The following is a 16,770-nucleotide window of genomic DNA, read 5'->3' on the forward strand; positions in this document are numbered from 1 at the left end:
TTAGTATCGGTACGGCATGCTTGGAACCTCCACCGAGGTGGTACAATTTAAGCGAGCCGTACCGAACCGTACCATGCAGTGGAAAAGTGCCATAAAATAACACTGCATAAAATCCAGACCTCCATTTGTACACTGCACTGAGAAACTGACACTCAGACCATATAACGTTGGGATCCAAACAACATTGGACCCCACTGACAATCAATGTATGAAAAAAAAACGAAAAAAAAAAACAAAACACTGAGACATTTTTCAAAATATCTTTTTTTCTGTTCCAAATAAGAAATAATTTTCATTTATGGGTGAAATATGACCTTAAGCATCATGAGCATTGTGCCTTGAAAATACCCTTAAAGGATTAGTTCACTTCAGAATTAAAATTTCCTGATAATTTACTCACCCCCATGTCATTCAAGATGTTTATGTCTTTCTTTCTTCAGTCGAGAAGAAATTAAAGTTTTTGAGGAACACATTCCCTGTTTTTTTCTCCATACAGTGGACTTCAACAGAGTTCAACAGGTTGAAGGTCCAAATTGCAGTTTCAGTGCAGCTTCAAAGGGCTCTACACAATCCCAGACGAGGAATAAGGGTCTTATCTAGTGAAACGATTGGTCATTTAAAAAAAAAAAAAGTATGTACTTTTTAACCACAAATGCTCATCTTGCACTGCTCTGTGATGCGCCACACATTACGTAATAACGTTGTGAAGGTCACGCGTGATGTAGGCAGAAGTACCAAGCAAGTGTCTACAAGAGAACATGCAAAGACTGTCAAACTGCCTTTACAAAAAAATTAAAACAAAGATGTCGGACTATTTTGAATTAGGTGGAGAAAATGAGTTTTTCGCTTTACCACGGTACTTCCGCCTACGTCACACGTTACCTTAGTGCAAGACGAGCATTTGAGGTTAAAAAGTATATCAATTTTTTTTTTTTTTAGAAAATGACAGATCGTTTCACTAAACAAGACCCTTATTCCTCGGCTGGGATGGTTTAGAGCCCTTTGAAGCTGCACTGAAACTGCAATTTGGACCTTCAACCTGTTGGTAGACGTTGAAGTCTACTGTATAGAGAAAAATCCTGGAATGTTTTCCTCAAAAACCTTAATTTCTTTTTGACTGAAGAAAGAAAGACATGAACATCTTGGATGACATGGGGGTGAGAAAATTGTCAGGAAATTTTAATTCTGAAGTGAACTAATCCTTTAACCATGTAGGGCATAGTGCCACCTGGTGATCAAAAGTGATAACAGTTTCTCTGCATAGATTTCTTGAGCTTATTGAGTATAATGATGTATTTGTGTGTGTGCGTGCATACATTTGTGTGTAAAATATTGAAGAATACACCTACACATTTTATCTAATTCTCTACAAAATCAAAAGTAAAACAAATGCACATTAGGACACAGATGTTCTTCTAAAGTGATTGTTTTAATGTAAAAAACATGCATATGTGATCAATATTTTTGCATCTGTACATCATTATTTATATATACAAACATTATTTTATGTCTTTTTCTACTTCATTTCTAAATTAGCTTAAACTGTTGCATAACCTTACAACAGTTTAGGTTAAGAGTGACTGTTGCATTTCTAACTTAAGGAATATTAAAGAATAAGATCACAACTTTCAATCAATTTAAGAGGTTCTTCGATATAGAACTAGTCCTTGATCAGTTTATTTGAATTATTGTAAAATCGTATTTACATTTTATCATATTGTCAACAATATCTTAAAATAAATCACTTCAGCACTCACAAACTAGCATATAAAAGCATGTAGGCTAATAAGAGAAAGAAAATCTTTATTGTAAAGCATAACATGATATCCTGATGTAAAATGATTAACATATTCATTCAAATGTCAAGGTGCTTGAGTCACTGAAGCCATAAAAACAGGATGATATGAGAATCATAAAGGCCTTCTGAAAACGAGAGTAGAAAAAACCATATATCAGTGGATTACAAGTGGAGTTAAAGTATCCAAACCAAACTAAAGCATCAAAGATACTAGCTGGAGTCACAAAATTAAGACAGGAGTCAATGATAGTAGCAATAAAAATAGGCAGCCAGCAGAGATAAAAAACACCCATGACAATGGCCAGAGTTTTCGCTGCTTTTCTCTCTCTGTGTGCAGAGCTTTTGCTCTTCAACCCTCCTGTTGCTGCCACAGTCACTCTTTCTGACATAACCTTTGCATGTTTTCTTGCAACACAGAAGATTTTCATATACAGAGAGGTCATGATTGTTCCGGGAAGGAAGAATGTAAGAATTGGACATATAATACCCCACTGTTTGTTAAAAAACAGAACACAACTTCCCACACAGTAAACCTGCATGATAAACGACTCCAAGCCAATTTTGTTCACCCCTGAAAACACAATAGAAAAACTGTAGAGAAATGAAAACAGCCATGTGAAGGTAGTAAATACAGTCACAGTGTTGTTTGTGACCCTCATTTTGTACCTTAAAGGATCACAAATGGCCCAATACCTGTCAATAGATATTAAACCGAGATGTAGTATGGAAGAGATACAGAAGGTCATGTCTAAACTAGAATGAACTTTACACACAAAATCTCCCAGATACCAGCAGCCTTCAACAGATCGCACCATGCTGTACGGCATGACCAAAGAGCCCAGCAGACAATCACTGGCAGCCAGAGAGCGAACGATCAGATGAGTTGGAGACTTTAGATGTTTGAAGTGAGAGATGGAGATGATGATCAGCAGATTCCCAAAAACTGTTGTGAGGATCATCAGCACCATGAAAACATACATTGCCACTTTAACTACAGTGAGATGTTGCAATTTCGGACAGGAGTCCAGCAGGAGTGGATAGCAGAGAAATATATTTTCAGTGTCAGTCGCATTTGAAGTCATCACATTTGGCCCAGTTGCAGAGATGATTTTCTTAGTAATCGTAAAAAGGCTAACAATTATAAACATAAGTATAAAAAGAACAATTTCATGAATTACAGTTTGGTAAAGACTAATATCCAAAGAAAGATAAACATATATATAGTACATGCCCATCCAATTTAACTCCATTGATGGACTCAGAGCAGCTCAGTTGTGCTCATATATACTCTCATATTCGAAGTAACCCTCCTACACCTGTCAATTTAACCTATGGTTACAAAAACATCATGAACTCTGGAGATTATAAAAAAAATTAAAAAAAATCAGACCCCATTCATACAATGTGGGGGGAAAAAAAGAAAAGAGACCATCATTATTACATTATTAAAAGTAAAATACTAGCAGCTAAGGATGCACAGACAAACATTTTGGCAAAAACCAATTCAAATCTCAATTCAGCAACTGCTTACCAACCACTTAGAACAACATAGCAACCAGGTAGCAGCCTCCCAGAACACTTTAGTGACCCCATAACTTTTTAAATTGGTGTAAATTTACTTTAATAAACAATTTTCACTCAGAAATTGCTGGTAAATTTCACTAATAATTAAAGAAACGGCAAGTAACACACTGGATTAAACATGAAATTTTGAAGTATAAAAACTGAAATGGTAGCCTATTTTCTTGTAAAACATACTCTAGTAATCTTTATTTGTTTATTTATTTATTTTTTGCAACTTCAAAAAACACAGACAGACGGCCAGATTACAGTCTGACACCCTGTCGCCAAACCGGCGACAGGGTGTTGGGCGACCAAGGCTCATCAATGCACAAGGGCAACGAAGGCTATCCCTTCTGGTCAGAGCCAACAGAAGGTCTACTGTGGCACAAGTCACACAAAATATTATGATGGTTATGGAAGGAATGTGTCACGACACACAGTGCATCACACTCTGCTGCATAGCCACAAACTAATCAGAGTGCTTATGATGACCCCTGTCCACTGTCAAAAGCAGCTACAATGGGCATGTGAGCGTCGGAAATGGACATTGGAGCAGTGGAAGAAGGTTGCCTGATCCCGTTTCTCTTTTACATCAGTGGATGACCGTGTACATGAGCGGCGTTTACCTGGGGAAGTGATGGCACCAGGATGCACTGTAGGATGATGACAAGCCGGTGGAGGGAGTGTGACAGTCTGGGCAATGTTTTGCTGGGAAACCCTGGGTCCAGCCATTCACGTGGACATATATTTTGACATATTTATCTAGGTAAACCCCTTCATGACAATGGTGTTCCTAGTTAAAATGGCCTTTTTTTTTAGCAGGGTAATGCACCCTACCACACTGCACACATTGTTAAGGAATTGATTAAGCAACATGATAAAGAGTTCAAGGTGTTGCCCTGGCCTCCATATTCCCCAGATCTTAATCCAATTGAACATCTGTGGGATGTGGTAGACTAACAAGTTCAATCCACGGAAGCTCCACCTCGCAACCTACAGGACTTGAAGGATCTTCGGACTTGAACGTCTTGGTGCCAGAGACCACAGGACACCTTTAGGGGTCTTGTAGAGGTCATGCCTCAGCAGGTCTGCACTGTTTTGGCAGTACACAGAGGACCAACAGCATATTAAGCAGGTGATCATAATGGTTTGACTCATTAGTATGTGTATACAGTATATATAACATTTAACCCATTCTAACTAATACTTCCAAGAGTCACAATTCTTTGGCATAAAAGCAGTGGCAACACAAGGTCTAAAATATTCTCCTTTTTTTCCACAAAGAGACACAATCTATGCATACAAATTTTCATTATCATAATCTTGAGAACTTTTCAAAGCTATCCAAAAGAGTATAAAAGAGCAAAAAAGATGGTGAGGCCGATCAATGAACTGGGTGTACATGTAAGAACACAAATGATTGACTGAAGGATTCTTGTTCCTAATGAGAGCTTTTTTTCAAATATACCATGATAATATTTTACATTTTAAATTTCATGAAAATGAATTTAATTCACATTAAATTACATTTGCTTTTGCTTCATGTCTATTGTCACATAAACACACATGCATAGGGACTAAACAAACTCCCCGTACTCACAAACACACTCCTCTGCAGTGATGTAATGTTTTCTGTTATTTTGGTGAACAAAAGTTCCCATGAGACTTGTTACAACCACTCCATTTTAATGACTCTCAAACATGCCTCAAAATCCAAATGTGTGAAGTCCCATCATTAACACTGTCAGTCATTAGGATGAATACAACAACAGCCTCCTCAGCACTAATAACCCATCAGGTGCAGTATGACATCAGCCTGTTTACCCATAATCACCCACTGATCTTTATCCCAGGCGTGATATGAAATGGCAGTCAAGAGACGAACAGCGCACACCAGCACTTTGATCCAAACTTTCGAATCCAACAGCAGATTAAATGAGTCGAGTGAAAGCGTTTAACATCATTAAGAGAGAATTATCTAACTAAAACACAAACAATCATGTAACAGATGGCCTTGGACTCTAAAAACAACATAAACAGCATGAAATAATACTATATTTAGTATTAATTAAATCATACAGGAGTGCATTATTATAAATCATCAGCATAAATGCATTTAAGTGAGCATTATAATGATAGCACCCATACTGTTTCATAACAGAAAATGTTCACAAATAAGCTGCTTTTGTTACTACTATTTTAGTCATGATCTGTTCAGACAGAGTTTGAATATCTGACAACCAGTTATTAACGCAAGTGACTCTCTTTTGGACACTGACGTCTCTTTTGAGGTGCACTGCAATAAATTCACTGTAAAATCTCTCCAATGTAGTATTTCCTTATTCCAGCCTGCTTCAAAATAGAAAAGTATGGCTTACCAGGGAAGCACCATAAAAATGATTTAAAAATGAAAAAATAAATAATTGAATCTTCTGAGGCCATATGACAAATAACAAATGCAAAAATACATTTGAGAGCTGCCGCAGAGAGGAATATTTTTTAAATGGAAAATGCAGTCTTTGCATCACATAAAACTTCAGAGGACTTGGAATGTAGTGTAGTGCACAAACTGTATAGACTATGTTTGTGGTTTTTATGATTTTTCACACAGTTAAAATTCAAACGGAAATATCATTTTGGGGTAAACTATTCATTCTGAAAAAGTTTGTTATATATGATGTTGGAACATGACTCAACTGCAAATGATGAATATGAAATAGCATACATGAGCACTGCTCTTACTATTACTGCCATGTATAGTATAAGATACAGCAAGATGTTAAGAGTAGTGATGTGCACTTTTGAAACTGCTTCGTGACACAAGACTTTAGCAGTTTGATACCTGCACAACAAAAGATTCAAAACTGTGGTTCGGAGCGGGTATCAAACTGCCAAAGTCACGTGATTTAATCAGCAAGTATGGCTTCGTTACGTCACAGCTGTTTTGGAAAGTTTCAGAAAGGTTCACTGCTAGGGGGAGCGATCTCAATTTTGAATTTCCGGGTCGAATTTGTAATGTCTTTCTTACTTTGGAATATCATTCTGAAATAAATTGATTCTGAAATGTACAAATTAATAAAAGAACATATTATACAGACATTACATGGTATTATGAAATTGCATTTAAAAAGAAACCAAGAATAGTGTGAGAACACTGGGTTTAACGTTTTTTGGCTTTAAACCAATCTTCAGCCGACAAAGTTTTGTCTGGCTAGCGCGCTTCCCATAATGTTTAGGCATTAGGTAAGCAGGCGGAGAGTAGGCGGTCTTCTGCGGCTGTTTGAAATGCATTTGACCACATGAGCGTCTACACTAGGAAAGCAATCCGGTCGAATGTGTTTTCGACTACCTCTGGAAGTGGTCGAAAGTGGACAAGCTCAAAACATTTTACACCCCGTTTACATCTGTGTTTAGCGTCGTCCACTTGTGATTCAATTGACCAAAACGCATCTTAATACCAGGTGTAAACAGGGCCTTTTTGAAGTAAATTAACTGGCCCAAATGATTCGTAGTAAGAGTAGTATGCTATTCTGAATTAGGCATTAGTTAAGTAGTTTAACTGTTTTCTGCTGCTATTGTTTTGAAATATTTCCCCAGTTACTATAATCCTTACAGCTTTTCTGAACCAAGAATACATGAATGCATAAATAAAAGGATTTAAGGTGGAATTAACATAGCCAAACCAAACAAGTGCATCAATCAGCATCGGGGGAGTTGTGTAGCCAATAAAAGGATTCAGGATGTTACAGAGGAAAAAGGGAGTCCAGCAAACCAGAAAAACTCCAACCACGATAGCAATCGTTATTGTAGCCTTCCGTGCCTGACGTCGTGTGCTTCCCGATGAATAACTTCTCCTCAGCTGGTTCAGCTGATGACTAATAGATCTCGCTTGCTTTTGGGCCACCATGTAGATTCTAGAATAGATCCCAATAATGACAAAGCCAGGGATGTAGAAGGAAACCAGGGAGGTGATCACCGCCGGACCGTGACTAAAGAAGACGTGGCATCCTCCCACACAGCGTACATGTGTTTCATAGAAGTCCTTACCGCCCTGGAGGTTGAGCTCGAAGAAGGTAATCACGTAAGCGAATATGGCAGGGATCAGCCAGCTTGTAGAGATCATTAACAGCACCGTTGGAAAACCGATGCAGGAATGATATGTTAGTGGGCGACACACGGCACAGCAGCGCTCAGCAGACACACTCACGAGGTGGAAAATTGAAGCGGTGCTGAGAGTAATGTCAATGCATGTGTGTAACTTACACAAGAAATCACCAAAGTACCAACAGCCCTGAATGGAACGAACAGCACTCAACGGCATTACAAACAGCCCGAGCAGAAAGTCACACAGAGCGAGAGACAGAATCAGCTGGTTTGTTGGTGTGTGGAGTTGCTTGAAATGCCCTATGGAGATGATGACCAGTAAATTCCCAATCATGGTCACAAAGGTGATCAACATCACAGCGATGAGCATCGGAATGTGGACGCTGTACGGTTGTATATACTTCCCACAGGATCCATTCAAAGCCTCATAACAGAGATCCATTTTATTGTTTGATAGTCCATTCACCTTGACCCTCGATGAATCCGTTACATGAAGCAGAAACTCATGAAAACAAATAGTCCCATGGAATATGATGGGCTAGTTTTAGTCTGTTTAATTCAAATAGTTCTGTTGACATTTGTACCATCTACATTGTAAAACGGCTATAAATAACCACATGGTTTACATTAAACTGCTTTCCCAAAAAAATAGACTTTCTCCCAAGGGAGAAATAAATTTTCCTGAATTTTCCTTTTAAGGAATTTCAATAGAAGGAGCTACTATAAACAGTAGTCTTTTCAACATTTCTCATGAAACATTAATAGACTTCCTCCAGAAAGAACTGAATGTGTCTGTCCAGCTTCTGTTAGCAAATAAAACACATATGAACATCTTTAATTTATTAATTATTTTTAGGTGGAAACTATTGTATATAACTATGATATATAGATAGATATCATCTGTATATCATAATTTCTTTCCAAAACAACTTGCAACCTTCTGCTTAAAAAAAAGTGCAGCAGAAAGCCCTGCTGCCACAGAAAATGACTGGAAATGTCCAAGTGCCACCTCATGAACCAGCAAAAATAAGATATTTTTTCAGCAATTTGTTTTTTACTGTCATGCTTTTTAACTATTATTCATTTCCTCTTATTTAGGCCTGAAGACTACATCTCATTTTACATTACAGCGATCTCATTACATTATAGCAACCTGATTCTTCACCAGTTAACAATTTGCTCTTAAAGGCATGAAATGTGTTTTCCTATGTTTCAAGTGGTTCAAAAATTAGTCACATGGCATTTACAACTCAAAATAAATGTTTCTAGAACTGAGTTCAATCTCTGAAACTGCAAGAAAGTGACAATGACAATGACAACGCTGATTGGTTGATGGCATCACAAGAATGCACAAAGTCTCAAAGAAAGCAGACAAGGAAAAAAATGTTTAATATTTAAAGAAAAGTCTATTTCATGATTTAAAGGGTATGTTTACATGAGAACGATGTGCTAAAAACGGTAAACAACTAAAAACGCTGTATTATGCATGCCAGGCCAGTAGTTAGCGATGTAACTTGTTAAAGAAACACTATGGGCCCTATTTTAACGACCTAAGCGCATGGTCTAAAGCGCACTTAGGGCATGTCCAAATGCACTTTCGCTAGTTTAACGACAGGAAAAATGGTCGGCGCGCCCGGCACATGGTCTAAAAGGGTTGTCCCTATCCTCTTAATGAGTAATGGGTGTGTTTTGGGCGCAACATACAATAAACCAATTAGAGTTTTATCTCCCATTCCCTTTAAAAGCCAGTTGCGCTCGCGTCATGGCGAATTCGCTATTTGTATGGTGTAATTTGCAAGCAGAAAAAATTAATGCTTCTCTAGCAAGGAAACAGATCTGCTCGTACGTGAGGTTAAAGCGTTCGAGCAGACCATCTGCGGGACAAGCCGGATTCCACCAAAGTATTTTTATCTTTATGCACACAATAATAATCTTTTACATTGTAATCCTTTTATTTTTAATATTTGGCATGTGTGCTGCTGCACGTCCCTGTGTGTGTAATAAGCAGAGTGTGCGCGCGCTGTGCACCCGCCTATAAGTGCAGTAACACGCTCTTTAAATGACAAAATATAAAAAATTACACCATTGACTTTAGACCAGGTTTCAGTTGGTCAATGGCGCAGTCTATTTTAGTTGCCTCAAAATAGCAACACGCCAACAATGCGCCTGAACACACCTCGTTTTCAGATCAGCATGCCCATGGGCGCACAAATGGGTGCAAATGCATTTGCTATTTAAACAACATGGGCGCTGGACGTGAAAAGATAACTGCATTGGGCTGAAACTAGCAAAAAACACTTGCGTCATGCCTGGCGCCGCACTGCGCTGGGTCTTCACAAATTAATGTTTTTGTAGTTTACACAGAGATGATAACGCTATTGTTTTCAAAAACTTGCACTTTGAAACCCGTTTTCAAAAGTCTGCGTTTTCAGGCCCCCAAAACGCTGTTGTCGTGTAAATGAACAGCATAAAAAGTTTTCCGTTTTTAGTTAAAAACACTGTTGTGTAAATGGTCCCTAAGAGTCTTTCAAAAAACAAAAATCATTAGCAAAACATACTTTAATATAATTGCATAATAACTGGACAACAAGCCAAACTGACACTAGAAACACACACTCTTTTTTTACTCTTACTCTTTTACTCTTACAACATCTTGAGACCCGAAAGCCAATTAGGAATTCCTTGTAATCACATGACAAAAAGAAGCCCTTTTTTATTGGTTCAGAGAAACACACTCTCTTTGTGAAAGTATTCAAAAGGCAAGAAAATACAGACGTTCCATCAGCTGCTCAGGACATAGGAAGTCTTTCTGTGGTAAGATTACAAAAAAAGGACACTCACACACACACACACACACACACACAAGACACTCACTTATCAAATTGTAATCTTGTGTAAAAATAAGATGTAAATTTAGCAAGCTATTTTTATATTTTAAGTATGTAATTTAACGTTATATTTTTTAAAATTAATTTTTTTACGTTTTTTTATTGTCTCACTGGGTCTTTATACAGTATTTTCTAGTATTTTCTTTACATCAAAAAAGAGGCCTAATCAAGTTGTTTTCTCATTCTAGGTATTAAAAGTGCCTGTACAATGACTCAACTATGGACAGCAGAGTCTTTCGGCCTTTGTTTCGAATCCCTGAACGACTCATGTGTAAAAACTGTCTATTCTCCTATCATTCGTGCTCCCTTCTACCTCCTCTTTGCTATAACCATCATTGTGATTGTATTCGGCAACCTGTGGGTCATCTGCACCATCTCCTGTTTCCAGCAGCTCCACACACCCACCAACTACCTGATTGTCTCAATGGCTGTATCCGACCTGTTCCTGGGCAGCTTTGTCATGCCCCCCAGTATGGTGCGCTCTTTGGAGACATGCTGGTACTTTGGAGACTTCTTCTGCAAGTTTCACTCCGGCACTGATTTTACGCTGTGTAACGCATCTGTTTTGCACCTCACGTTTATCTCAATTGACCGTTATTATGCAGTTTGTCAACCACTGCAATATCACAGCAGAATAACCACACGTGTGAGCGTAGCCATGATCCTGGTCAGCTGGTGCTTCTCTGCCTTTTTTGGCTTTGGCATCATATTCTCAGAGTTGAAAATCGAAGTAAAAAGAACCGAGGAGCTGCATGTTGCTTGCAAGGGAGGGTGTTTAGCATTGCATGGAAGAGAAATTGGAGTGACATATTCGATTGTGTTTTACTTCCTCCCTATGTTTATAATTGTCAGCATTTACAGCAGGATTTTTGTTATAGCACAGAAACATGTTCGTGTTATTAATAACTACCCTTCAAGCTCATCAGTTAGTAAAAAGGATCTGAAAGCCACTAAGACGCTTGCTATTGTCATTGGAGTTTTTATGTCTTGCTGGACACCTTATTTCATGTGTAACATCATAGATCCTGTTGTTAACCACACAATACCAGCACTATTATATGAGGTCCTAATGTGGGTGGCTTATTTGAACGCAGTGTTTAACCCTTTGATTTATGCTTTCTTTTACGGCTGGTTCAGAGAAAAATCCAAACTTCTGTTCAAAAAACTATATAAATTGTGCTAATTGTGCTCCTATTATAAAATCTAGAAGCATATGTTATTTCATTTTTTTTATTCTAAATGCTTTCTTATTATTTCATTAACGTCATTTTCATTGCATGTGAAGCTTCTATTTATTATAAAAATGTTTTTGAACCACATTATAATCATTATAATTAATATAATTATTAAAAAATAATTGTAATGAACTATGATACTTTTATTTAATATACAGAACATGCATGCACTTATTTAGTCACTGATGCAAATTCCTACTGCCTTTTTACATATTTAATGCTTCTTGAGCATCCAACCTGTGTTTGTCTTGAAATCAATTATTTGTGACAAGCAAAACAGTCATACAATACATAAAATAAAATATTCTGTGTGTTTTCACTCCCTAAGGATCAGCTGAGGCCTTTTGACTCATATAGCCTCCCAATCCTGTCCTATTGTTCCTTATCATATGTTGGCTATAAACCCATCTGTGGTATTTGGCACTTTCCCCATTTTCCTTGACAGCAAAGAATGTTATCACTAAATCTCAATAAAAATTTCACAATATTACTTGGTAATTTGCATTTAAAATGTTTTAATTAAAAACAAATGGTCCTCTTAAATCCTGAATCATATATCACCAAATAATTTGTGATATCTAATATAAGTACTTATCAATTGTAATATGACATAATTATTAAATTAATACATGTTGCAAATAGATTTTTCAACATCTACTATAACTCTCACTTTACACTTGTATGACATTTAAGGTATAATATTATTGACCTCATAAAATCACAACTGGCCCCCCAGTTAAAATGGTCTAGGAACAGAACAATAGTGAATAGTGGTCCTGCAATGCTCCCCATCCCAACTTATGTGAATAATTATTATAAAGATGCAAGGGCATTGTGACAAAACTGATTAATTAAACTGATCTATTTAAGTCCATTATACTGTAATGAAATATTTCTGATTTAAATATTGCTGCACAATTCACACTTACAAATAAGTCACATAGAGTAAATGGTAAGCGTATTTGGTGTGCTTTCCGAGGAGAGGGCTCCGGGCCCGGTATTTACTAGTATTTCCCCCGTATTCCTGGCTGTGGAACCAGCCAAGAGTGAGGAGTCACCCCGGTAAAGGGATGCTAAAAAGCTCCGATTAGTCAGCTGGACCAGTGTGTTGTTATCGGTCAAGCGCTTCCACCATGTTTCGGAAATGTCACGCCTCTTACCATAAACATGAGTTTCAATACACTACAAACACAACTCAACCAGGCCTCGCCCCTTTATTACGTATGCCTTGGGCAGGAATTATTTATATGAGGAATATTTTGACTTGTTTGTTCTCGAAAGAAAACTCAAGACTACAATCGAGGCGTTTCAAGGAGTTCAGAAACAGTGCTTACTCATATAGAGAATAACTCCCTTTGGAGTGATTTTGTTCTTTGTAACTTTCAGACCCTTTTTCATTTTCAAACAGCAACACTGAACACTAAAGAAATTTGAATATTAAAAAAAAAAAAAAAAAACATAATAGGACCCCATTAAGACTGCACTGCAAAAAAATGCATTTCTTATTTAGTATTTTTGTCTTGTTTTTAGTCTAAATATCTATGAATTCTTAAATCCAGATGCTTGTACTAGATAAGTTAAAAGACATAAGATATTTTTTCTTGTTTTCTGAAGAAAAAAAATCTAAATCAAGTGAGTTTTTGCTTAAAGAAGCAAACTTATCTGCCAATGGGGTAAGAAAAATAATCTTCCCAAATAATGTCCCAAACAGAAACAATATTATTTTTCTTACCCCACTGGCAGATAATTTAGCCTGTTTTAAGCAAAAACTCACGGGAAAAATTATCTAATGTCATTTAACTTATCTAGTAAAAGCATTTGGATTTAAGAATTTTTAGATATTTAGACTGGAAACAAGACAAAAATAATAAGTAAGAAAAGCATTTTTTTGCAGTGTGAGCTTGCTCTAAGTGTAGTTGAAGTTAAGTGTATATTCACTCTGTTTATACCCAAGACAGCCTGTGTGTGTGTGTGTGTATATATATACACACACACACACACACACACACACACACACACACACACACAGGCTAAAAATTACACAAGAACGAACACACTTAAGGATTTTTATGACATTATATTGCTTATTTCCTACAGTTTGTCTGACTGGGATAGAGTGGATCAAGATCATGCAGTTTTACCGATGGGTCTCTGCTCTGCAAAAAATCCAATTTTAACAAATATTTTTGCATTAGTTTCCAGGTAGAGTATCTAATATTCTTTAAACAAAATACATTTGAGAAGAAATAATGACAATAACATATTAAGACAATAACATATTATAAACTTATAATATGTATCAGTTATACATATTATTATATTATTATATTATTATATTATAATATGTATAATATGTATCAGTTTTTGCGGTGTGGGTGAGTTATGAATCAGGATGATCAAGAAACATGGCAGATGGCCTTTATTTCTGCATTGCTGAGGCAAAATTCTAAGGCACATCAGATATGAAAATACAGCAATGTGAGAGCTAAGACACATGATGAACAAATGCAAAAAGTCATGTTGTTTCATTAAGTTCCAATAAACACAATTGGCTAGGTTCGCAGTGGTATCACATTTATAATAAGATTGTTCTTGAAGAATTGCTGTGAAATATTCTTCCAGACAGAATTACTCTAAATGCATGTCTGAACCAGCTATAAAAGAAGGCATACACTATAGGATTACATGTGGAATTATAGTAGCCGACCCACAGGAACAAGTCAAACAGCAGTGGAGGCACAGAGTACCCAATGAAGGGGTCGATAAGATTACATAGAAAAAAGGGAATCCAGAAAGTCAGAAACACCCCCATGATGATGGCTAAAGTCTTAGTGGCTTTTCCCTCTTTTTTTGATTCAGAATTCACGCTCTGAATGGCCTGCACCTGCCTTTTAGCCACATGTAAGATTTTCATATATATGCAGAGCATGACAACTGCAGGAACGTAAAAACAGGTCAATGACATTATGGTCGCTGCCTCTATGCTCTGAAACACCATGCATCTTCCATCACAGTCAAAGTTCTCATAGTAAAAATCTTCAATGCCAAGAATATTCAGCTCCATGAAGATCATGCCAAACCCCAGGGCAGCTGAAACAGTCCAGCATATAATAATCATAACTAGTGTGGCCAGTGACGTCATTTTACTGTGATATTGAAAGGGGTGACATATGGCATAATATCTGTCTAAAGAAATGATACAGAGGTTTAAAATTGATGCAGTGCACAAAGTCACATCAAGACTGCTGTGTAATTTACAGAACAAATCTCCCAGATACCAGCACGTCTCGATGGAGCGCAGCATGCTGGGTGGCATCACAACTCCTCCTACAAGCAGATCGGCCACGGCCAGCGACAGGATGAGGTAGTTAGTTGGTGTGTGAAGCTGCTTGAAATGAATGACTGTTATGATCACCAACATGTTTCCTATGATTGTCACAATCGAAGAGACACTAAAAAGGATGTAGAGTAATATTCGAGTTTCCAAAGGATAGACAAACTTCTGACAAGACGTGTTACTAAACTCATAACAAAGAAAAGACTTTTCCAGGATTCCATTTTGACTGATGTTGATTTGCGCGTCCATTTACACAATTCACTGGAGGTTCCCTGTTTGAAACAAGGCAGCGAAGTCAGTTCCAGCCTTTAAAAATGCAACTATGTTTATGCATCCTTATGAATGTTAAAACCTCAATGGATTTTAAATGCAATATTTAAATTGACCAAATAGGAGAAAAAATCTGCACTTAAGTGAATAATACTCCAATCATGTTCATCTACATGGAAATTTCTGTTTCACAGACTGTCATCCATGTTCTTACCTTTCCGTCTACAATGAACCAAAGCTATAGAGAGGGCACATTTATACTGTAGCACAAGAGTTTCATAACAACCTCCCTCCTGATGAATCACACAACATTTGAGTTTCCAAGGTAACAGTCTTCCCAAATGTCTATAACAAATCAGCAGAAAGTGCAACAAGGCCCTGTAATAGCATCTCAACAATGGCTAAATTTGGAATAACATCAACAAGGCATTTTCGCTCACAGAACTGCCGCTCACTGGATATTTTCTGACCATTCTCTGTAAACCCTAGAGATGGTTGTGATTGAAAATCCCAGTAGTTCAGCAGTTTCTGCAATACTCAGGTCAGGCAGTCTGGCACCAACAACCATGCCATGTTCAAAGTCACTTAGGCCTGGGACACAATAGACGATTTTCAAATCTTAACTGATTTTAAAACTGTGTGAGACCACAGACATAATGACAGTTTCAACAGATTTTTAGCATTATACTGTTCTGAACGCACACACTAGATCATTCAACCAGACTGCGAGACCACACACACCTGTTGATTCCAGGAACGATTTCACAGTGGCGCGAGATCATGGAGACTCGTGACTTGAGAAGAAAAACAAATGGAGGACAATTGACGTTGTCAGCAGGCTCTCCTGCCACACGTTCTGCTTTACAGTGAAAAACAAAATAGAAAAAAAAGAATATGGGTGATCTTCTTTCTCAATACTCCAATTTTGTGGCATGTTTGTGGCTGCCAAGTTTCAGTTAAAGAAGCAAGCAACATCTGGTAGGTGAAGCTTGCTCACTCTCATTGGCTATCGTGGGTATCAGGTCAGAGGCAGCCTGATCAAGAGTCAGATCAAGAGATGGAGCGTCCCCTATCTCAAACCATGAATATCAAACGTTTGATATTTACGGTTTGAGATAGGGGATGCTCCATCTCGATAGGGAGCAGTTAAATAATCGTAATGATACCACACAATAGAGGATTTTTTGGACAAAAAATAGTTTGCGACAAGCCTCAAATAGTTTGCGACAAGCATGACTGACACCCGAAGCGTGCGCACAGAAAGCCGCCTCTCTGAGACAGCATGTGATCGCAAATTCAGTTCTTTTTCACATCTTATTGCTCTTGAGTAGTCAGATAGACTGACAATAATGTCAAAATGCCCGTCATGTGGAGTATTCACATAAACTTTAGCTGTGTCCCTCCCAATTCAGAGGCTGCATCCTTTGAAGGCCGCATTCTAAGGTTGATTGCGTAACAGCGGCGCGACGAAGGCTGTTCCAATTCGAAGCCTCCTTCAAATGTGGCCTCCAAATACGGCCTGTGAAGTGAAGGATACAACAGATGGATCCTTCATGGCCTTGCCTACCCCAGAAT

General features: G+C 37.6%; 4 protein-coding genes across 4 annotated transcripts; 1 reads left to right on the forward strand and 3 right to left on the reverse strand.

The window, feature by feature from the left end:
* Window positions 1–1,607: 1,607 nt before the first annotated feature.
* On the reverse strand, window positions 1,608–3,516 carry LOC127502456 (trace amine-associated receptor 4-like). Its single transcript, XM_051875395.1, has one exon. It carries the CDS (start codon window positions 3,046–3,048, stop codon window positions 1,852–1,854), a length of 1,197 nt encoding a protein of 398 aa, XP_051731355.1. The 5' UTR covers window positions 3,049–3,516; the 3' UTR covers window positions 1,608–1,851.
* Window positions 3,517–3,651: 135 nt separating this feature from the next.
* taar1b (trace amine associated receptor 1b) lies at window positions 3,652–8,036 on the reverse strand. The gene has a single exon (XM_051875403.1). It carries the CDS (start codon window positions 7,905–7,907, stop codon window positions 6,897–6,899), a length of 1,011 nt encoding a protein of 336 aa, XP_051731363.1. The 5' UTR covers window positions 7,908–8,036; the 3' UTR covers window positions 3,652–6,896.
* A 2,525-nt stretch (window positions 8,037–10,561) lies between these two features.
* taar11 (trace amine-associated receptor 11) lies at window positions 10,562–11,662 on the forward strand. Its single transcript, XM_051875404.1, has one exon. The coding sequence runs from the start codon at window positions 10,562–10,564 to the stop codon at window positions 11,534–11,536; it is 975 nt and encodes a 324-aa protein (XP_051731364.1). The 3' UTR covers window positions 11,537–11,662.
* Window positions 11,663–14,163: 2,501 nt separating this feature from the next.
* On the reverse strand, window positions 14,164–15,177 carry taar10b (trace amine-associated receptor 10b). Its single transcript, XM_051875409.1, has one exon. It carries the CDS (start codon window positions 15,172–15,174, stop codon window positions 14,164–14,166), a length of 1,011 nt encoding a protein of 336 aa, XP_051731369.1. The 5' UTR covers window positions 15,175–15,177.
* Window positions 15,178–16,770: the final 1,593 nt, after the last annotated feature.

This window comes from Ctenopharyngodon idella, chromosome 20 (assembly GCF_019924925.1).
Source record: "Ctenopharyngodon idella isolate HZGC_01 chromosome 20, HZGC01, whole genome shotgun sequence".
Taxonomy (NCBI): domain Eukaryota; kingdom Metazoa; phylum Chordata; class Actinopteri; order Cypriniformes; family Xenocyprididae; genus Ctenopharyngodon; species Ctenopharyngodon idella.